This window comes from Oncorhynchus keta, chromosome 12, assembly GCF_023373465.1.
Source record: "Oncorhynchus keta strain PuntledgeMale-10-30-2019 chromosome 12, Oket_V2, whole genome shotgun sequence".
Taxonomy (NCBI): Eukaryota; Metazoa; Chordata; class Actinopteri; order Salmoniformes; family Salmonidae; genus Oncorhynchus; species Oncorhynchus keta.
This window is the reverse complement of record NC_068432.1, coordinates 4,208,614-4,232,837: the sequence shown is the minus strand read 5'-3', so window position 1 is coordinate 4,232,837 and position 24,224 is coordinate 4,208,614. Positions and strand designations below refer to the sequence as shown.

Sequence of the window (24,224 nt, the reverse complement as noted above, 5' to 3'; positions counted from 1 at the left end):
AAATTATAAATAAATAACACAAAATAGAAGAGCCCAACACACCAACATCTATTCAAAGCAATTACCTTGGTTTGCCAATATCCAACATGTGAACAAGTTCTATTCAAATTTAGTGTGAGGCATGTAATGAAAGTGGAGGGTTAAATTATCAAGGCTAAAAGACAGCGCTGCAATCTTCACGACTACATGATGCAAAAGCCAGCAGAATACCCCCTTATGACACGTACGGTGACAGTGAGCTCTCACAATGACTAGGCCAAGCCAGAGATGTCGCTAGTTATTCTAAGCCCAAACTAATTCCCAGAAAAGGCTATTCATTAGTGGCTAGTGATGGAAACACCACTCAAACACACTGATAGAACTGTTCCATCGAAAGAAGAAGCTTTATGTCAGGTGTGGTATGACAGAGCACATCCATCTATCAAGGGCTCCATCCATCTATCAAGGGCTCCATCCATCTATCAAGGGCTCCATCCATCTAGCATTCATGCAGCGGAGTGACACATCAGACCTTGCCTGTTCCACTACTCCCCATTGATTTCACATGACGGAATTCCCACTGTGATCTGTACTTTCTCCCTTTGAATGGCTGGATAATGAGTCTATGGCACTGTAAAATCAGTGGTCCTTCTGTAGCTCAGTTGGTAGAGCATGGCGCTTGTAACGCCAGGGTAGTGGGTTCGATTCCCGGGACCACCCATACGTAGAATGTATGCACACATGACTGTAAGTCGCTTTGGATAAAAGCGTCTGCTAAATGGCATATATTATTATTATTTCGCTCAAGACCTTCCTTGCTTGACTAGCCTACAGTGAATCTCCAAGATAATCAACACAGATCGAAGGCAACTTTACACTTTCATTCTGAACATTCTGTTAGGTTCCACAGGAGTTTCTTATCTACTTGTTCGAAGTTCAGTGTAGTCATTTACGTCAGCGATCCATCCATACACTATCTTGTCACCTGTCAATGGAAGTGAAAGGTTTGTTAGTGCTTCCATGCCTTTACTTCCTCTGTGAATAATACCAATCATTGGCTGGCATCCAACTAAGGATGGTGGTGGGAATGCTGCAGTAGGAGGACATCATGTCAATGACTTCAGGGCCAGAGAGTGAAGGATGGAGGGGGCTTGCTAACCCTAAGTGTAGGATGGAGGGGAGCTTGCCAACCCTAAGTGTAGGATGGAGGGGAGCTTGCCAACCCTAAGTGTAGGATGGAGGGGAGCTTGCCAACCCTAAGTGTAGGATGGAGGGGAGCTTGCCAACCCTAAGTGTAGGATGGAGGGGAGCATGCCAACCCTAAGTGTAGGATGGAGGGGGGCTTGCTTCCTTCAGGGAAAACTCACCACTTTGTCCTCTCAGCAGCTAAGGTAGAATGGCTTGTTGGTCTATGGTCTGTCATAGTCATTGCAGAATAGAGCTTAACTGGTGTTTGGTGAGATCTCACTGTAAGTGTAACACAGTGAAAGCATAACACAGAGAGTGAACACTACCTACTGAATAGATGCCACAGAGCTGCAGAGTGGCTGTCTAACATCATTCCCTCAGGGGACAATGCCTTAAGGTTCACTGCTATATGGTATTTCTCCTAAAAGGTTCACTGCTATAGGGTATTTCTCCTAAAAGGTTCACTGCTATAGGGTATTTCTCCTAAAAGGTTCACTGCTATAGGGTATTTCTCCTAAAAGGTTCACTGCTATAGGGTATTTCTCCTAAAAGGTTCACTGCTATAGGGTATTTCTCCTAAAAGGTTCACTGCTATAGGGTATTTCTCCTAAAAGGTTCACTGCTATAGGGTATTTCTCCTAAAAGGTTCACTGCTATAGGGTATTTCTCCTAAAAGGTTCACTGCTATAGGGTATTTCTCCTAAAAGGTTCACTGCTATAGGGTATTTCTCCTAAAAGGTTCACTGCTATAGGGTATTTCTCCTAAAAGGTTCACTGCTATAGGGTATTTCTCCTAAAAGGTTAACTGCTATAGGGTATTTCTCCTAAAAGGTTCACTGCTATAGGGTATTTCTCCTAAAAGGTTCACTGCTATAGGGTATTTCTCCTAAAAGGTTCATTGCTGTAGGGTATTTCTCCTAAAAGGTTCATTGCTGTAGGGTATTTCTCCTCTAAGATGCATAGATTTTAAAAAGGCTCTGTGGTGAGCCTGAAAAGCCTCAGTGTCTCGTGGGGAATGCAGGGTTGTAAATTCGGCAAAGAGTATGAGGGACATCTGCAAAACAGAGCAGATTAATGGCTGTATTTTCTAATAAACATACAGTATTTTTTAGAAACAAGTGGAGAAGAGATGGCGCCGCCCACTAACCAGTGTATGATGCTCCTGAATGGTTGGGAGCATCCTGCGCCCCAGAAATCACACAGACAGACAGAGGATGATAACTTAGGCCCACAGACGATGGTGTCATGATGTCACCAAAGTTCCCCAGTGTTCCGTCACGAGAAGGGCTGAAGGAAATTGTAAACCCAAAGTTAAGGAGGAGAGGAACTCACTCCGGGGAGCCACTGCAGCTCTGCAGTCTTTAAAGCGGCAATCTGCGATTGCTAAAATGCATGGTATATAGCCATTGATTCTTGAAGAATATAAATTATAAATGCCTCATGAGCTTAGTTCAACTGTCACACTCCATGAGAACCCTAAAAAAAATGGTTTTGTTTTATTCCTTTGTTTGTAAACAACGTAATTCTAAACAAATCCTGTATAGCCTCAAAACATGATTAAAACTATGATTATGGATAGTCAGTCCTTGCACCATAGCTCTGTCTATAGATTTGAGAGTGGTTACATTTCTCTAGCCCCATTACTCAGCTGTTCACCGAAACAGTGGTGGGGTGTCCGCTGTGTTATTGTATGAACTGTAGATTTCCCCTTTTAAAATGTCAAGAAATCAGTTGTGAGATGTTAAAGTACCTCTGAAGAGACAGTCTGACATGTTGGGGAGCTGGGGGATAGTTTGACAGAGCCACCGAGGGAAGTCAAAGCACCTGAGATCAAACACATGTAACTATCACATTAACATCAGATGCTGTACTGTATACTCTCACTGACAGTCTTCTCATGGGTGACTGTAGGTAAGAGTGGATTAGTTTTTAAAGTGTTGGACAAAAGTCTGAAAAAAGAAACAAAGCCATGTGGCAGAATAATCACATGGATGTCTTTGTTTTAATGTTTCAAATGAATTGCTGTTGTTTTGGCTTTGTACTCCAGCACTTCGGGATTTGATATTGTACAATGACTATGAAGTTAAAGTGCAGACTGTCAGAAATGGAACTGTTTGGAAATTACAGCACTTTTTGTACATTGTTCCCCTGTTTTTAGGGGACCAAAAGTACTGGCACAAATGAACTTATAGGTGCAGTAGCCCTTTCCTGCAGTCAATGACCAAAAGTGCCCTCTTTAGACTCATGGGTGGAATGTTAATAACATGTCATCATTTCATCATTAATAAAGATAATACATTTTTTTTACGACAAAATTACAGTGTTTCTATGTCAAACTGTTTTGTTATATTTCAGTCTTCTTTAATATACAGTATATAAAGTGTAATATTGGGATGCAAACTCAATTGAATACATTTCAAATCTACTGTATACTGAACAAAAACATAAACATAACATGCCACAATTTCAACGATTTAACAGAGTTATAATTCATATAAGGAAATCAGTCAATTAAAATAAATTAATTCTGCCCTAATCTATGGATTTCACATGACTGGGCAGGGGTGCAGCTATGGGTGGGCCTGGGAGGGCATAGGCACACCCACTTGGGAAACAGGCCCCCCACTGAGGAGCCAGGCCCAGCCAATCAGAATGAGTTTTTGCCACAAAAGGACTTTATTACAGACAGAAACACTCCTCAGTTTGGTCTCAGATGATCCCACATGTGAAGAAGCCGGATTTGGAGGTCCTGGGCTGGCGTGGTTACACGTGGTGTGCGGTTGTGAGGCCATTTGGACATACTGCCAAATTATCAAAAATTACATTGGAGGCGGCTTATGGTAGAGAAATTAACATGACATTCTTTGGCAACAGCTCTGTGACCAAACTGCACATTTTAGAGAGGCCTTTTATTGTCCCCATCAAAAGGTGCACCTATTTAATGATCATAATGTTTAATCAGCTTGCCACACCTGTCCGGTGAATGGATTATCTTGGCAAAGGAGAAACACTCTCTCACAGGGTCGTAAACAAATTTGTGCACAATATTTGAGATAAATAATATATTTGTACATATGGAGAATTAATCAGATGTTTTATTTCAGCACATGAAACATGGGACCAACACTTTACATGTTGCATTTATAGTGTTGTTCAGTATATATCTGACATGGTACAGGTGTCTTCTTTTTTTAAGCCCATTACCACGTGTGTGAGATACAGTATATACTTTCATTTCATAGTAGATTTGTTAAAGACCACCAAGAATATCGCTGTTCGAGCATAAATTAGCCCAATGCAGTAAAAGATTAATGCAGTAAAAAGTGAAGTATTTGGTCCCATATGCATAGCATGCAATTATTACATCAAGCGTGTGACTTTACAAATTTGTTGGATCCATTTGCTGTTTGTGTTCCAGATTATTTGTGCAAAATAGAAATGAATGGTAAATAATGTATTGTGTCATTTGAGTCATTTTTTATTGTAAATAAGAATATAATATGTTTCTAAACACTTCTACATGAATGTGGATGCTACCACGACTACGAATAATACTGAATAAATCGTGAATAATGATGAGAGGTCAGCGTGTCTTTGGGATATGATATTTGTGCGTCTGTAACTAATTACGTATGCGAGAAATGACAGTGGAAACTGGAAAAGCCTCTATGGGAAAATATTGATATAATAACCATCATATTGAAGTAAACTTGGCGTAATACGATTATATGGTGTGTGGTCCTCCCACTATGACTCGGGAAAGCATGGAGTTTATTAGGATACAGATCAAATAAATCGTGATGAACTTCACAAGGTGGTGAATGTGCACAGTGATCTTGACGCTCCTTTCCAATAAATATCGAGGATCCTTTTCTGGTGACAGGATCATTGATGCTTGAGTGCCATTGAAAAAATAAATATATTCTGCTCTCATCCATAATAATCTCATCATGTAGACTATCCTACCCGCACAGCCTACACGCACTGTATCCTCGAGCTGTTGGCTACTTAGCTAGACCAGAGTAGGCACATTTTCTATTTAATGCAACAGATTTTGTGACAAAACTTTCAGTAGAGTTGAAAATGCGTTGGGAACACATTGAACTTTAGGTTTGTATTCAGTACATGAAAACTTAAGCGAAAAGGTACATTTTGTGTGCATTATGTCGTCACACTGATTTTTATCGCAACAAGTCCATTTGGTGGAAACACCACTGGTGGGGAACACATGCATATTTTCTTTGTGCAGATTCTAGAATATTCGCATGAAAATCTGTCACCAATTGGATGGAAACCTAGTTTATAATGGAACCAAAGAAGTGATTGCCACAAATTCTGAGGACTAGAACCTTGTCTGGTGAGTTAGATGTGTTTAGAAGGGCTTGCCAGTCAGATCTAAGAGAATCTAAGCATCTCAGTAGTGCTGTGCTCTGCAGGGCAGTGCTCTCTATTTCTCTCTACAGAGCTCCTTCTGATGTTGGGAAAATACTCCTGGCTCAGCGGAGTCTGCCGAGGTGAGAGCGTCTGGGAGCTGTCACTAGCACTTACATAGGGAGAGGGACATGAATTGCCTTGTTTCCTGCAGAAGAAATATCAGTTTATTTTCCTTTACATTGTGGGCACTTATGGGGGGAAAAAGTAATGTTATTTATTTTTCTGTAATGTAGTGGCATGATCCAGCCAGCTTCCCCTCCTAAAGCCAGTCAGAATATTCATGAAGGAACGTGTTGGTTTAGCTGGAGTGGCCTGGAGAAGGAGGAATAGCACTTTCTACCGGGAATCGATAGTGCACGAAGAGTTCGTAGCCTACTGGAGAAAGCTTAATCTAGTAGAAAATCTGATTCTTATGTTTCACTGGTGGTTTATTATTCTTGTTCCCACAGCACACTCTACTAAAGTGGGAAGTTGGTGAAACCTAACCATTATAGAATCTTATGCGGCGGTGGGCGAAATAAGTTTAGAGGGTGTAATACAATACAATGGGTGTTTCTCAATATGCAAACAACCGTGCTCCACACTCTCATGTTCCGAGTGTAGTCTCTGACAATGTTCTTTTGAGTACGTTCTTGTGAGGATGAGAGTGTTGAGAATGCATAAAACATTACATTTGAGAAGCACTCCCCCTACTACATTACCTCACGCTTCACCTCCCATTCACTGAACTTTCTTCCAGCCAGGTCAACGGCAACAATAGACTAAACCAAATTTACACAAAGCAAACGTTTAATTTCATAACTATCAGCTAGATATGTGACTCGTAATAATCTAGCTAACCAGACAGTTTAACAGGCAAAGTGAACTAAAACGAATTGTATGCTAAATAGATGTCAATTCTTCGTGGCAATCTGGCTAGCTAACAGTAATAACTAGTCAGTTAGCCCTATTGACATATTATGGGCTTGCAACCTAGGGTACGTAGGCAAGTAAACATGCCAAAACTAACACAGCATGTATTTATTAATGTATCAAGATAAAATATTTTAGTCAGGCAACATATGAGATGTATAGGCAACATTTCATTCTGAAGTCGGAGTGTATTTTCTCTCGCTTCAGCTCAAATAATGGCAGCCATTGATTTCAAGAACTTTTGCATTGCTCGTAATTGGTTGCGTCATATTTCTTTTTCATACTTTCCATTGAAGCTTCCATCGATGCATGCTTCAAAATATTTACAAATGGAGTAAATTGGACTCAGACGCTGACCCTCCTGTGCTCCAATATGTGTGCTCGGAGCACGGTAGTATGCATTTTGAGAAACACCAAATGTAATAATCTATCATTTATGTTCTTAACCCTGGGCAACATGGGCCTGGGAGGCTCATAGGGATATTAGTATCCACAGTACTCTACCAATTACACATTGTTCAATTCAATGCAATTGCGCTCCCCAAAAATGATGATTTTTTTTTTTACAGAAATGCACTGCAATTTAAGCTTTAAACTTTCTCTCTGCCTTATGGCAAAATGGTAGAATTGCAGGATAATAGCTTTAAAGCTGCAACAACAGGAAATCTCTGCCCAATGACAACATTTTGAGAATGCAGGAGCTTGACAATGGCAAAAATGTATCTCCGATGCCAAAACAGGCGGGCCTTTAAAATGTTCCAAGACTTGGTTCGTACAGTCCAAATACTGCCGAAGTCATAGTAAAACGATTTACTAAACCTCGAAGCGGTAAGACTGCTAAAAAGTTGGTTAAATAGCTAACCAAAAAGCTACCCGGACTATCTGAATTGATTCTTTTTTTTTTTACTCATCACATACTTACTGTATGCTGCTGCTACTGTTTATTATCTATCATGTTGCCTCGTCACTTTATTCCTACACCGAACAAAAATATAAATGAAACATGCAACAATTTCAAATATTTTACTGAATTACAGTTCATATAAGGAAATGTGTCAATTTAAATGAATTAATTAGGCCCTAATCTATGGATTGCACATGACTCGGGAATACAGGTACTGTATGCATCTGTTGGTCACAGATACTTAAAAAGAAACTAGAGTCAATTGACGCACCTGTGCAACAATCTAAGTAACATAATGAAAAGATCCCATCAAAATCTGTCAGTTTAAGCTAGAGATGGGCTGCATCTCAATCTACCACATCCACCCATGGCGGCCTTCAGCAATTCTGTCCCTACTCTCACACCATGCACGCTACAGAACTCAAGTGTATTTGAATATGTATGAATACTTAGCTGCACTGGTCATCTGCCGTCTTGGCCTCGATAAATTACAATAAGCAATCACCACAGCTTACTGTAGAACTAAGACTACACTGTCCCAATGAGCCACATATGAGGCTGTGCAAACTTATCTAGAGAGCAAGAGAGAGAGAAATAGTCATTTAGCATCCCCAGCAGGTTGTGAGGGTGGCATAAACTGCCACCTGTTCATTATTTTCAACAAGCCTGGGATTCTGATTAGTTTTCTTGGCATGGAGTCTCCCACCCAGGTCAGTTTGTTCTACCGCACATGCAGTTTGAAAACACCATTCAGGCCAATTTAGAACCAGCATATCTCACAGTAAGCTACTTGAGAGGTGGAACCCGTGCAAAGAAAAGTAATGGACTTTGGACCGAAGGGTTCCAATTGATGTTTTTCCTGAAAAATCATTTTCCATATTTTATTTTAAATTGAAATTGTTTGTCACTGGCCTGAACACAATATCCCATAATGTCTAAGTGGAATTCTGTTTTTCATAATTGTTTTAAACAAATTGTTATGGCAAGCCTAAATAAGTTCAGGAGAATAAATGTGCTTAACAAGTCACATTATAAGTTGCATGGACTCCCTCTGTGTGCAGTAATATTGTTTAACATTCTTTTTTAATAACTACCTCATCTCTGTACCACAGGCATATAATTATCTGTAAGGTCCCTCAGTTGAGCAGTGAATTTCAAACAGATTTAACCACAAAGACCAGGGAGGTTTTCCAATGCTTCACAAATAAGGTCCCCTACTGGTACAGTAAAAGGGTAAAAAAAAAATGAGACCATGAATATCCCTTTGAGCATGATGAATTTCAGGGATTTCAACATGAGGCCAATGGTGACATTAAAACAGTTACAGAGTTGAATTAATTGCTGTGATAGGAGAAAACTGAGGATGAATCAACAACATTGTAGTTACTCCACAATACTAACCTAATTGATAGAATGAAAAGAACGAACCTGTGCAGAATACAAATATTCTAAAACATGCATCCTGTTTGCAACAAGGCACTAAAGTAATACAACAAAAGTTGAGGCAAAGAAATGACATTTTTGTCCTTAATACGGAGCGTTATGTTTGAGGCAAATCCAATACAACACATTAGTGAGAACCACTCTCCATATTTTCAAGCATAGTGGTGGCTGCATCATGTTATGGGTATGCTTGTAATCGTTAAGTACTGGGGAGTTTTTCAGGATAAAAAAGAAACAGAATGGGGCTAAGCACAGGCAAATTCCACAATAAAAATCTGTTTCAGTCTGCTTTCCACCAGACACTGGGAGATGACATCACCTTTCAGCAGAAGTTGCTTACCAAGAAGAAAGTGAATGTTTCTGAGTGGCCGAGTTACAGATTAGACTTAAATCTACTTGAAAATCTATGGCAAGACCTGAAAATGGTTATCAACAACCAATTTGACAGGGCTTGAATAATTTTGAAAAGAGTAATGGGAACATTTAGCACAATCCTGGTGTGGAAAGCTCATAGAAACTTACCCAGAAAGACTCACAGCTGTAATTGCTGCCAAAGGTGCTTCCACAAAGAATTGACCTGGGGGTGTGAATACTTATGTAAAAAATAGATTTCTGTATTTCATTTTCTATAAAACCTAGAAACAGGTTTTCACTTTGTCATTGCGGGGTATTGGACGTAGATGGGTGAGAAAAAACAAACAATTTGGAATTCAGGCTATAACAACAAAATGTGGAATAAGTCAAGGGGTATGAATATTTTCTGAAGGCACTGTAAGTCCAGATATTAGTTTCGCAAAGTGGCCTATAATGCACAACATAATGTATATTCTAGCACATTTACAGCACATTTACTATAATGTATGTTTAATTGACTCCCATGTTGTATCTGTAATTGCCTCCAAATCAATTAAATGTTCCAAGGCCATTACTCTCTGGTTTACATTGGAGTTTGCATATTTAGACAGAACAAACACGCCTTGAATCAATAACAAGCAGTCTAATGAATAGCTTATAGTTCAGCTCAATTTAATTGACAAAGTCAACACAGTGCTGATAGAAATACTAGAACAACTTTCACAATCAGGTAGCCTACAAAAAGCAATCACTGACGCACATACACACACACACACACACACACACACACACACACACACACACACACACACACACACACACACACACACACACACACACACACACACCTAGAGAGAGAACTGAGGCCATCTCAGAAGTAGCTGATTTAAGCCTGCCTCTGCAGAACAGACCTGGATGAGTCCCCCCAATGTGACGGTGTTACATTGATTCCGGTCCCCCGGTTGACTGACAGCTCCCTTCAGCCAGAGGCTAATACTCCTTCAGCTGCTGTCGACCGTGGGGAGAAATTATGCCCCATCCCAGCAGCCCCGGCTGAGGAGGCACAAACTACAGTATGAGGCATCAAGGTCACGCCACTGTCTTCTGCCTTAACGCGCTTCACCTGCAGTCCACTGAGCTGCCTCCCCCTCAGCGAGACCATTCCAGCACTGTGACCTTCCACTAACTGACCTGACAACCTGCCAGAAGAAGGGCATACTAGTGTCCTGTAACATAACGTGATATTTGAATAAACCAAGACACTGTGTGAACAGTGACGTTATGTAGAGAGGCCCCGGTGTGCATTACGGGGATTGTGGATCACTCCCTGGGTCGTTTGGTACACAAGGTATAGCAGATAGTATGGCAATAAGACTAATAGGCATGTTTACTGTATGCAGGCAACCTTCCTGGTTAAATAAAGGACAAATAGTGAAGAACTGTTTTTGTCGCATTGAGACCATTACAAAATAAGCATGTTGAATGAAAGACATGAGACACTTCACTACCTCACTGATGCCAATGAACATTCTTGTCCTTGCACTTCATTAACTTCAAGTTCTTGTTCTTCTTCATTGTCGATTCAGTAAAGCAATTTCTGCCTTGTGATGCTCGCCACAGGATGTGGAGTGAGATTGAAAATTCACCTTCAATAAAATCCCTTCCATCATTGTTTCCGCTCCCATCCAGTTTCACTGACAGCAACAGCTCAGGATGACGCCCAGACCAGCCAGTTTCCATAAAGGCCCTGTCTGTCTCTGAGTAGGCACTTCTGCATCATCAATAGTAAAAATACATGCTTGCCTTGGTAGAGTGAGTGATGTGCAGCTGAGTCGGGCTCTGGGTCGGATGCCTAGTGTGTGTGTATGTGTGTGTGTCTCTGTCTCTCTCTCTCTCTCTGACTAAGTTCAGTATGTCTTTACAATGTACTTACAGTACCAGTCAAAAGTTTGGACACACCTACTCATTCAAGGGTTTTTCTTCATTTTACTATTTTCTACATTGTAGAATAATAGTGAAGACATCAAAACTATGAAAAAAAGACATCACGTAGTAACCAAAAAAAGAGTTAAACAAATCAAAGTATTTTTTTGATTTTTCAAAGTAACCACCCATTTGCATTGATGACAGCTTTGCACACTCTTGGCATTCTCTCAGCAAAGATTCTTGAGGAATGCTTTTCCAACCGTCTTGAAGAAGTTCCCACATATGCTGAGCACTTGTTGGCTGTTTTTCATTCACTCTGTGGTCCAAATCATCCCAAACCATCTCAATTGGGTTGGGGTCGGGTGATTGCGAAGGCCTGGTCATCTGATGCAGCACTCCATCACTCTCCTTCTTGGTCAAATAGCCCTTACACAGCCTTGGTGTGTTTTGGGTTATTGTCCTGTTGAAAAACAAATGATAGTCCCTCTAAGCGCAAACCAGATGGGATGGCTATCGCTGCAGAATGCTGTGCTAGCCATGCTGGTTAAATGTGTTTTTGAATTGAGTGTCACCAGAAAAGCACCCCCACACCATCACACCTCCTCCATGCTTCACGGTGGTAACCACACATGCGGAGATCATCCATTCACATACTCTGCATCTCACAAAGACATGGCGGTTGGAACCAAAAATCTCAAATTTGGACTCATCAGACCAAAGGACAGATTTCCACCAATCTAATGTCCATTGCTCATGTTTCTTGGCCCAAGCAAGTCTCTTCTTAATATTGGTGTCCTTTAGTAGTGTTTTTTTTTGCAGCAATTCGACCATGAAGGCCTGATTCATGCAGTCTCCTCTGAACAGCTGATGTTGAGATGTGTCTGTTACTTGAACTCTTGTGAAGCATTTATTTGGGCTGCAATCTGAGGTGCAGTTAACTGTAATCAACTTATCCTCCGCAGCAGAGGTAACTCTGGGTCTTCCTTTCCTTTGGTGGTCCTCATGAGAGCCAGTTTCGTCATAGTGCTTGATGGTTTTTGCAACTGCACTTTCTGTTATAAAGACATGTTCTTGAAATTTTCCGGATTGACTGACCTTCATGTTTTAAAGTAATGACGGACTGTCGTTTTTCTTTGCTCTTGAACTGTTCATGCCATAATATTGACTAGCCAAATAGGACTATCTCCTGTTTATCACCACTACTTTGTAACAACTGATTGGCTCAAAAGCATTAAGAAGAAAATAAATTCCACAAATGAACTTTTAACAAGGCACACCTGTTCATTGAAAGGCATTCCAGGTGACTACCTCATGAAGCTGGTTGAGAGAATGCCAAGAGTGTGCAAAGCCGTCATCAAGGCAAAGGTTGGCTACTTTGAAGAATCTCAAATATATAACCTATTTTGATTTGTTAAACACTTCTTTGGTTGCTATTTCATAGCTTGATGTCGTCAATATTATTCTACAATATAGAAAATAGTCAAAATAAAGAAAAATAAAGAAAAATCCTTGAATGAGTAGGTGTGTCCACACTTTTGACTGGTACTGTACTTCAATAATCCTTCACAAGTAACTACCCACAGGATTTTCAAAGACAAAACGTCTGAGGTTTTGTTCCACTTTTTTTGTGGTATTTGTCCTCCTCCATTCTGTATGTCAAAGCCTTGGCTGAGCAAACATAAATGTTAGATTGGAGAGGGCATTCAAGCTTCTGCCACTTTCAAGGTGAGAGTCCTCTCGCTACAGATTCTTTCTCACTGTATTCAAAGCCCTTGTTCCTAACAGTTGCTGTTGTTTCTTTCTTTCTTGTTCCTTTCTTTCTTTAACGAATGCTCCCCCCCCCCTCACACACACACACACACACACACACACACACACACACACACACACACACACACACACACACACACACACACACACACACACACACACACACACACACACACACACACACACACACACACACACACACACAATGAGACTTACCAGAAGTTGACAAGGAAAGGATGCTCGAGGTTCCGCATGATCTGCATCTCCTTGAAAACATTGCGGACCTCGTTCCGTTCCACACACTTCAGTTTGTTCATATACTTCATGGCATACATTTTCTTTGTGTCCTTCTTCTGCACAATGCACACCTAGAGAGAAACAGACAAGAGCTCTGCATACATCCTGCTATCAGCTGAGTTTACTGAATGGGTTCCTTGCTGATCATTGCATTGTGGTTTTACTTAGATGTAAACACAAGCTGTAAGAAAGTTCTTTGATAGAATGTGAAAGTACTGTTCTACTGCATCTGTGGCTCCTATTGTCAAGACAACTAAGAACCAATTATTTCAAGTGGAGGTTGGACTCAGCAATTTACCAAAACAGACTTACCTTCCCGAAACTTCCTTTCCCGATAGCCCTTAGGATCTGGAAGTGGTCAAAATTGACTGGGGAAAGAAGAGGAAGATCTCTTTATTTTCATATTCGCAGGCAAACAGCATACAATTTCATACAATCACAATCTTGTTGTATTACATAGAGCATGCATGAGAAAACACTAAATGGCACTAGAAACAATTGACATTCAGTGTCCTTTTTAACTTATGTGAGGCAGTGTTATTCTCTCAAATGGAAAATGATCTAAATGTGAAGTCATTTTGGCCGGGGTAAGTGGGACTACACTCCCAGTCAAAAGTGTCATGCCCTTTGGGGGTGTGCCCCCTCAGATTTATCCTGTTTTAAAACATACTGTATATATATATATATATATATATATATATATAGTTTTAATGGAGCATTTTTTTGTTAAATGTGTTTTTCTGAACTACTGCTTGTCAACTAGCAATTTTATGAAGTTGGCCCAGATAGGTTCCCAATCTCACACCTCATAACTATCTGCAAAGAAGCCATTTCAGGTTATCAATGAAGTTAGAGTAGCTAGCTTGTCTAACTATCTTAGCTGGCATGCATGCTGGCAAGCAATAACTAAATGTACTGACGATTTTTGGGGTGCAGGACGCCCCTGCTCCCAGTCCCAATTTAACCCGAACCTGCACCAGTTATCGGTCTAATCTCAAAAAACATTTATATTCAACCGGAACCAGTTGTGGCCTGTCTTCACAGCCATGGCAATCAAAACATAGGGTTATCCCTCTTTCTATCTGCCATCTCCCAGGGTGACGTGCAGCTGCCACCAACTCTCGCTCTGGCTCCGGTCATGTGACCTGGCCGGTGTACCCCCGCCGAGCAGTGACACCTCACATCCCCTCCAAGTGGATGGATTGGATGTGACAGTTAATGATATGCTCTGTTAGTCCTGTATCAGTGGCACTTCCCCTCTCCGCTACTTGTGTTTCACTGTTCACTACAGGCTCTGAGCCTAACTCTGGTTCTGATGGGGTTTTAGGGAAGGACAGCTGTGGTTTGACTGCGAGGAGAGCAGAGCAGCGGGTGCACAGAGACAGAGGCTGCGGGTGCCGGTTACTTACTCTTTCTCTATCTCTCTGTCTGTCTCCCCTCCCCCTCTCTGTGATGATCACAGAGGCAGGAAGCTCTAGCGGAGCCCCATATACACTAGTACGCAGCCATGACTGAGTAAGTCATGCGGTTGCTGTGGCGACTGAAACAGAACCCACAGGTCCCAGTCAGCCAGAGCGTGAATAAAGCATGATCACCAGACAGGCGTGCCCATTAAGAGAAGTGAAAGCCCCAGGGGACAGACAGGCAGACATGGAGGGGGGACAGGTCACAGCTTTGGCATGATTGTCAACAGAACAAAGTAACAGGTCAAAGAACATTTAATTCCCAATCCCATTCTTAATAGACGTATAAAGCACTCAGTCCTGTTGACGTACTAAATCTCTCTCTATGGTTCTCTATCTGTCATTTGTCCTGTTATTTCTCTGGCCAACACCAATCCCAGGTGCCCAGGCAGTAAATTCAGGGCATTGGAAAATTGAACACTCAGCTGCAATGTCAAAGCCACAACAACAATGTCAAGGAGCACTCCAGTTATTTTGAACTCCCAAGTACAAATCCAAGGCACACATGACTTTTACTTCTGAGGTGATGACTTTGTCCGTAATGAGTAACTAATGGGATCGATGGCAGAAGCTAAAATTGAAGGAAATAACAAATGTAGAAAGAAATGTAGGACGATTATTCTGGCAACGGCATAAGAATACCACGTGGCTGGAGTCACAGCAAACAATGTCCATAGTGTACACTCTAGAAAAGATACTGTACAATTGTACAGATATACAGTTGAAGTCGGAAGTTTACATACACCTTAGCCAAATACATTTAAACTCAGTTTGTCACAATTCCTGACATTTAATCCTAGTAAAAATTCCCTGTCTTTGGTCAGTTAGGATCACCACTTTATTTGTGAAATGTCAGAATAATAGTAGTGAGAATGATTTATTTCAGCTTTTATTTCTGTCATCACATTCCCAGTGGGTCAGGAGTTTACATACACTCAATTAGTATTTGGTGGCATTGCCTTTAAATTGTTTAACTTGAGTCAAACGTTTCGGGTAGACTTCCACAAGCTTCCCACAATAAGTTGGGTGAATTTTGGCCCATTCCTCCTGTCAGAGCTGGTGTAACTGAGTCAGGTTTGTAGACCTTCTTGCTCGTGCACACATTTTCAATTCTGCACACAAATTTTCTATAGGACTGAGGTCAGGGCTTTGTGATGGCCACTCCAATACCTTGACTTTGTTGTCCTTAAGCCATTTTGCCACAACTTTGGAAGTATGCTTGAGGTCACTGTCCATTTGGAAGACCCATTTGCGACCAAGCTTTAACTTCCTGACTGATGTCTTGAGATGTTGTTTAAATATATCCACATAATTTCCCCTCCTCATGTAGCCATCTATTTTGTGAAGTGCACCAGTGCCTCCTGCAGCAACGCACCCCCACAATATGATGCTGCCACCCCAGTGCTCCACGGTTGCGATGGTGTTCTTCAGCTTCCAAGCCTCCCCCTTTTTCCTCCAAACATAACGATGGTCATCATGGCCAAACAGTTCTGTTTTTGTTTCATCAGACCAGAGGACATTTCTCCAAAAAGTACGATCTTTGTCCTCATGTGCAGTTGAAAACTGTAGTCTGGCTTTTTTAGTTTATGTCGATATAGGACTCGTTTTACTGTGAATATAGATACTTTTGTACCTGTTTCCTCCACCATCTTCACAAGGTCCTTTGCTATTGCTCTGGGATTGATTTGCACTTTTCGCACCAAAGTACGTTCATCTCTAGGAGACAGAACGGGTCTCCTTCCTGACCGGTATGATAGCTGCGTGGTCCCATGGTGTTTATACTTGCGTACTATTGTTTGTACAGATGAACGTGGTACCTTCAGGCATTTGGACATTGCTCCCAAGGATGAACCAGACTTGTGTAGGTCTACAATTTTTTTTCTGAGGTCTTGGCTGATTTCTTTTAATTTTCCCATGTTGTCAAGCAAAGAGGCACTGAGTTTGAAAGTAGGCCTTGAAATACATCCACAGGTGTATCAGAAGCTTCTAAAGCGATGACATCATTTTCTGGAATTTTCCAAGCTGTTTAAAGGTACAGTCAACTTAGTGTATGTAAACTTCTGACCCACTGGAATTGTGATACAGTGAATTATAAGTGAAATAATCTGTCTGTAAACAATTGTTGGAAAAATTACTTGTGTCATGCACAAAGTCGATGTCCTAACCGACTTGCCAAAACTATAGTTTGTTAACAAAAAATGTTTGGAGTGTTTAAAAAACAAGTTTTAATGACTCCAACCTAAGTGTATGTAAACTTCTGCCTTAAACTGTACATGTATCTATAGGTACAGGTATGTCAGCTTTCATGTATGTGTGTTTTTCTCTGAAAAGGAGAGCATTCACTCTGTCTGTCACAGCTGACCTACCAATAAATAATCCTTTGCTAATGCTTTGTCACCTTCATTCATTTGATACAGCTAAACATTTGCATAACACGTTAGCCTACTCCCACTGATGTGCTCTATAAGCTGTTACACTAACTGTATTCTAGTGAGTGAAGAAGGTTAGCTGTAGAAACCTTAGATCATCACTTATTGGCTTCCAAAATGTAAAACACCCCCAGATGACAGCGGATTCATTATGTAATATATAGAAAAACATCATGTCTTTAATTAAAAGGGAACCAAGTGACAACCCTTGAATTGCTGATGTACTCATAACTCTGTCGACTTGTTGGGGTTTTGCCAAAGTGAGTGAATTCAATCTAGAGGATTTGTCACATTCAAAGATGTTGAATTCCACTTAGCTGGCATATACTGTAAGCCCAGCACAGTGCATAATTACACATAGAACGCTATATTATAGGAATGATATGATCTCTATGACACAATGTCTGCATACCTGAATGATAACTACCATCACACTTTTCAGAAACACATAGCTACCTTAAGAGACTTTAAGAAATCTGTTAGTAACCGTGGCTTTACTGATGCTTACATTTCTATCGATGTACTGCATCTTCTTCATCTGTTTGTTCAATCTATCGTCTTCATTTTTGATACAGAGGCTACTGGAGTACACTCAGAGAAGACAAATCCAAAAGGAGAAATGTCTAATAGTCCTCATTGCCCACTTTATAACAGGCTCGGTCATTACTCACCCTCCTCTGTGTCATCGGTGACGGAAGCCTTGTTGGATTGTCCCAGCCCCATGTTTGTTCCTGTAGTCCCCAGCCAGGCAGGTCCCTCTCAACTCAGTATGGAATAGCTGTCCCACAGCCAGGGAGACATAGCCTGGAGCCTGGGCTGGACCAACCTACCTAGATCCACCGGTTGGGTTGATTGGAACTTGGCCTGTACTCTTCTCTGTACTCTATGGTTCCACACCCAGGGGTGTGGCTCTATCTCTGACCCCACTTAACAGGAAACCAAACTATATAAGAGAAGAACACACAAACATGACACAATGTGTCAAAATCAAGAAGGGAGGGGGCTGAGTGGTTGAGCCAACACATCACGGTAATGCTCTACTCGTGTTGGTAGGAGATTGTCGAGAGATGCTCTTTCCGATTGTGAACTTGCCAAATTCTTCGAAGGAGTAAACCCAGCAAACCAAAATTGGTTCTGTGAAAGTTCCCAGAACATTCGTTAGGTTGCAACAAATGAATGTTCTCCTAACACAAAAACTGTCCAGTCGTGATGATGATTATAGAATGTTTGTATAAAACATTTGCCTGATTTTGCAAGAATGTTCCTAGAAAACATTTAATCTGTTCTTTAAAGGTCCCCAGAATGTTTCATTATATTGTGGGAACAGTCACTCACAGTGGTGAGAACATTGGGGTGACGTAACAAAATATATGTTCACAACAAAAGCAAAAACATGTCCAGTTGTGCAGATGATTCTACAATGTTTATTTTAGGCTGCAAAAAAAATTTAAAAAATCACAAAACACATTTACCTGAGATTACAAAAACATTCCCAGAAAACAGTTTGTGTGTTCCCAAAACACAAAAAAAACTGTGCTGACATTCAGATAATGTTTGTATCAGGGTGCACAAACCATTCCTTTGATGCTGCAAGAATGTTGACAGAACAGCCTTTCTGAGATCTTTAAAGGATCCCAGAACATTTCATTAGGTTGTGGGAACAGTGTGGGTACATTACAAGCGATAGGATCCAAAACCACAAATGTACTCAGTTATGATGACATTCATACAATGTTTAAGTTAGGTTGCACAGGACATTCCTATAATGTTGTAAGAACGTTGGCACAACTTTTGGTTCCCAGAACATTTCAAAAGCCCTTTCCTGCAGTCAAATGACCTAGTGTCCTCAAATTACCTAGTGGCCTTATTACATTTTTTCATAATTTAAAAAATAATTAACATAACTTCAAAAACCAGCTGAAAATCTGATGTTTCTATGTCAAACAGTTTTGTTATATTTCAGTCTTCTGTAATGTACAGTATCAGTCAAATGTTTGAACACACCTACCCCTTCAAGGGTTTTTATTTATTTTTTACTATTTTCTACATTGAAAATAATAGTGAAGACATCAAAACTATGAAATAACACATATAGAATCATGTAGTAACCAAAAATGAGTTAAACAAATAAAAATATATTTTAGATTCTTCAAAGTAGCCACCCTTTGCCTAGATGACAGCTTTGCACACTCTTGGCATTCTCTCAACCAGCTTAACCTGGAAAGCTTTTCCAACAGCCTTGAAGGAGTTCCCATATATGCTGACCACCTGTTGGCTTCTTTTCATTCCCTCTGCGGTCCAACTCATCCCAAACCATCTCAATTGGGTTGAGGTCGGGAGATTGTGGAGGCCATGACATCTGATGCAGCACTCCATCACACTACTTCTTTGTCAAATAGCCATTACACTGCCTGGAGGTGTGTTGGGTCATTGTCCTGTCGAAAAACAAATGATAGTCCCAATAACCGCAAACCAGATGGGATGGAGTATTGCTGCAGAATGCTGTGGTAGCCATGCTGGTTAAGTGTGCCTTGAATTATGCTTTATGGTGGGAACCACACATGCGGAGATCACAAAGACATGGCGGTTGGATACCAAAATCTCAAATTTGGACTCATCAGACCGAAAGGACAGAATATCCACCGTTCTAATGTCCATTGCTCATGTTTCTTGGCCCAAGCATGTCTCTTCTTATTATTGGTGTCCTTTAGTAGTGGTTTGTTTGCAGCAATTCGACCATGAAGGCTTGATTCACACAGTCTCCTCTGAACAGCTGATGTTGAGATGTCTGTTACTTGAACTCCGTGAAGCATTTATTTAAGCTGCCATTTCTCAGGCTGGTAACTTTAATGAACTTCTGGGTCTTCCTTTCATGTGGCGGTCCTCATTAGAGACAGTTTCATCATAGCGCTTGAAAGTTCTTGTGACTGCACTTGAAGAAACTTTCAAAGTTCTTGAAATTTTCCCGGATAGACTGACCTTTATGTCTTAAAGTAATGATGGACTTTAATTTCTCTTTGCTTATTTGAGCTGTTCTTGCCATAATATGGACTTGGTCTTATACCAAATAGGGTTATTTTCTGTATACCACGCCTACCATGTCACAACACAACTGATTGGCTCAAACACATTAAGGAAAGAAATTCCACAAATTAACTTTTAACTCCAGGATGCTGACCTTTTAGGCAGAGTTGCAAAGAACTGACTGGCCAATAAACAGACTGGCCAATAAACATAAAATATTAAGATGGGTAAAAGAACACAGAAACTGGACAGAGGAACTCTGCCTAGAAGGCCAGCATCCCAGAGGCATCTGTTTCTCAAACTAGACAATCTAATGTACTTGTACTCCTGCTTAGTTGTGCACCGGGGCCTCCCACTCTACTTTCTATTCTTGTTAGAGACCGTTTGCGCTGTTCTGTGAAGGGAGTAGTACACAACGTTGTATGAGATCTTCAGTTTCTTAACAATTTCTCACAAAGAATAGCATTAATTTCTCAGAACAAGAATAGACTGACGAGTTTCAGAAGAAAGTGCTTTGTTTCTGGCCATTTTGAGCCTGTAATCAAACCCACAAATGCTGATGCTCCAGACACTCAACTAATCTAAAGAAGGACAGTTTAATTGCTTATTTAATCAGGACAACAGTTTTCAGCTGTGCTAACATATTTGCAAAATGGTTTTCTAATGATCAATTAGCCTTTTTAAAAATGTAAAAGTATAAACTTGGATTAGCTAACACAACATGGCATTGGAACACAGGAGTGATGGTTGCTGGTAATGGGCCTCTGTACGCCTATGTAGATAATCCATAAAAAAAATCTGCCGTTTCCAGCTACAATAGTCATTTACAACATTAACAATGTTTACTCTACACTATATTTCTGATCAATTTGATGTTATTTTAGTGGACAAAAAATGTGCTTTTCTTTTAAAAACGAGGACATTTCTAAGTGACCCCAAACCTTTGAATGTTAGTGTATATTGTACAGTAGTAGGTGATATAGAGACACATGGCATTTTACTTTCATTCATAATACATTTTAACAGCCTTTAATCATACAGTACAAACACAACCCATTTTTTTTTACACTTCTTATGTTGACAATCTGCACATTATTTCAGTCATAGGACATATTAACAGCACAAATCAAATCAAATGTTATTTGTCACATATGATAGTGAAATGCTTACTTACGGGTCCTTTTCCAACGATGCAGAGTTAAAGATGAAGAAGAAAAAAACTAAAGACAAATATGAAATAGTGACACGAGGAATAAATACACAGACAATAACGAGTAACAATAAGAAGTAAAAATAGCATAGCTATAACATACAGGGAGTACCAGTACCGAGTCACTGTGCAAGAGTATCAGGTTATTGAGGTCGCTATGAACATATAAGTAGGGGTAAAGTGACGTACATGGTGAGTGTGAAAGTGTATGTGTGTGAGTGTGTGTGTGGCATCGGTATGCATGTGTGTGCATGTTTTGTCTTAATGTTAAGTGTGGGCGTATGTAACGTGTGTATGTGTGTTGGGGTGTCAGTGTAAGTATGCGTGAGTGTGTATGCATAGATTCAGCGCAAGAGAGTTAGTGCGACAAAGGGTCAATGCAGGTAGTCCGGGTCACCATTTGATTAGCTATTTAGCAGTCTTGTTTAGCAGTTTCGTGGCTTGGGGGGGGTAGAAGCTGTTCAGGGTCCTGTTGGTTCCAGACTTGGTGCACTGGTAATGCTTGCCGTGCGGTAACATAGAGAACTCTCTATGGCTTTTGGGTGGCTGAATTCTTTGACACATTTTTGTTATTTTCCTGACACCGCCTGGTATAGAGGTCCTGGAAGGAAGGGAGCTCAGCCCCATGTGTTGTACTGGGCCGTACTCACCATCTTCTGTTGCACATTCTTTGAATGTTTTTGGAATGTTATCATCCCAATGTTAGATAAAACCCTAGAACCTAACAGGAATCTTAGCTAATGTTCTGGGAATGTTCCCGGTTTGCTGGATAGGCTACTTTCATACTCGCCTCTGCCGAGTCCCCAACAACAGGGTTAACAATGGGTGGATTTGATTATGCTGAGCCGCGGGCTCATCGGTCTATGGCGCGTGACTTGAATGGGCAGAAGCAGTGAGGGAAGAGCACCCTCCTCAAAAGGAACAGTAATCTGCACCGCTCGGTCATGTTGTCAATAAGGCAGCATGGTGCATCATCCAGAAACATATATCTCTTTTCCATAAAATATATGTTTGAATTTTCTAACTAGTTTTCATTTGGAAGGCAGATACAGCATTAATATCAAAGGTAATCAAAGGTAATCACTTTTGAATGTGAAAACACAGAATCTTGATCCCGTGAGCTTTTGAACTGCTGGCTCATGACCAGGAGGCAGTCCAGTTCTAAAATGAACGCAATCAACTTTCACCTGGTGTTTCGCCTACTCAGGTGCACGGGCCAGATGAATCAAATCAAGGAGACAGACAATCCATCGTAACTCCTCCTCAATTTTTACTGGATTAGTTGAACAGTACAGAAGAGAACCTCTCCCGACAGTTTTTGTTCTTCTTGTCTAGACTAGTATGCAGGGGATCTAGTTTCAGGAGTTTCTTTTACACCTGCTACATTAGGTTGCTTTCATACTAACCCCAAGGAAATGGATAACCTGAGAACTGTCTGACAAATCCGACAAGCTAAATACATTCTCTGAAATACTTCATTATTGGTGTGGTACACTGATTATTGTTTAAGTATGAGGATAAAATAGAATAGTTTCAGCCGTTTTTTTTTTTTTTTTGCAGTGTTGAAAAGTCTCAAAGGTAATATCCTGCAATTCTACAGATGTCGCCATGAGGTGGAGAGAAACTTTTTCAGTGTAAAGATAATTTCCTGCAATTCTACACATTTCCCCATGTTCATATACTATCTGAGTGAGAGTGACAAAAAAAATATGGGGGCCCTATTATGGTCAGGGCCCCTGAGCACATGCCCTGCATGTTTACTCAGTAATTTGGTGAGGATTATTTGAGTGACTGTCATTGACTGACATAACTATTGGAAAACTGTTGACTCACTCCAAAATGTCTAAATGATTCTACTTTTCTAACTCTTAACAGCGTAATCTGCGTATAGGTGTGACGGCGTTAAGAACGTGCCCGTAAACTCACTCCACAGCTATCTTAAAATGTCACAGATAGAGCCATCTAATTGGTACCTTTTAGGTGGGGTCAACCCATTGGAATCTTTTCAAGCAGGGCCTGTGACCCAGATCGACAGTTGGACTCAATGGCCGGGGTAGCTCGCTGTGTAGCGGGTGTCGAAGGGGAGAGTGTAACGGAGATAAGAACTTGCCGTAAAGCTCACTCCATACGCTAACTTGAAATGTCGATGGTAGAGCCATCCAATTGGTGGCTCAACTCGTTGGAACGTTGTCAAGGAGGGCAGTTACCTGTGTTGCGAAGCAGATGATCACTGGTGTGAGTCCAGTTTGGGGCAGTCGGACAGTGCTGGAAGCAAAGCTGTTAGCACCACACTGACCCCCGTTACATACAGTGCCTTCGGAAAGTATTCAGATCCCTTGACTTTATCCACATTTTGTTACGTTACAGCCTTATTCTAAAATGGATTACATTTATTTCTTCCCCACAGAAATCTACACACAATACCCCACAATGACATAGCAAAAACAGGTTTTAGTATGCATCCTGTTTTCCATTAATCATCCTTGAGATGTTTCTACAAATTGATTGGAGTACACCTGTGGTAAATTCAATTGATTGGACATGATTTGAAAAGGCACACACTTGTCTATATAAGGTCCCACAGTTGACAGTGCATGTCAGAGCAAAAACGAAGCCATGAGGTCAAAGGAACTGTCCGTAGAGCCCAGAGACAGGATTGTGTCGAGGCACAGATCTGGGGAAGGGTACCCAAAAAATTCTGCAGCATTGAAGGTCCACAAGAACACAGTGGCCTTCATCATTCTTAAATGGAAGAAGTTTGGAACCACCAAGACTCTTCCTAGAGCTGGCCACCTGGACAAACTGAGCAATGGGGGGAGAAGGGGCTTGGTCGGGTAGGTGACCAACAACCCGATGGTCACTCTGACAGAGCTTCAGAGTTCCTCTGTGGA

The 24,224-nt window shown here is 40.9% G+C and overlaps 1 protein-coding gene across 4 annotated transcripts in view; it reads right to left on the bottom strand.

The window, feature by feature from the left end:
• The window catches only part of LOC118391752 (serine/threonine-protein kinase 32A), a 71,386-nt gene that overhangs the window by 45,059 nt on the left and 2,103 nt on the right, over positions 1 to 24,224 (bottom strand). For 2 of the 4 annotated variants that reach the window (XM_052457629.1, XM_052457631.1), the window contains exons 2-4: positions 17,771 to 18,042; positions 13,520 to 13,575; positions 13,127 to 13,278 (exon numbers count right to left, since the gene is read on the bottom strand). In XM_052457629.1, the coding sequence (XP_052313589.1) occupies positions 13,127 to 13,278; positions 13,520 to 13,575; positions 17,771 to 17,822 (260 nt within the window). In that variant the 5' untranslated portion in view covers positions 17,823 to 18,042. Of the gene's footprint in view, positions 1 to 13,126; positions 13,279 to 13,519; positions 13,576 to 17,607; positions 17,742 to 17,770; positions 18,043 to 21,297; positions 21,456 to 24,224 lie in introns of those variants that run through there. The other 2 variants (XM_052457630.1, XM_052457632.1) reach the window with 2 other exon arrangements.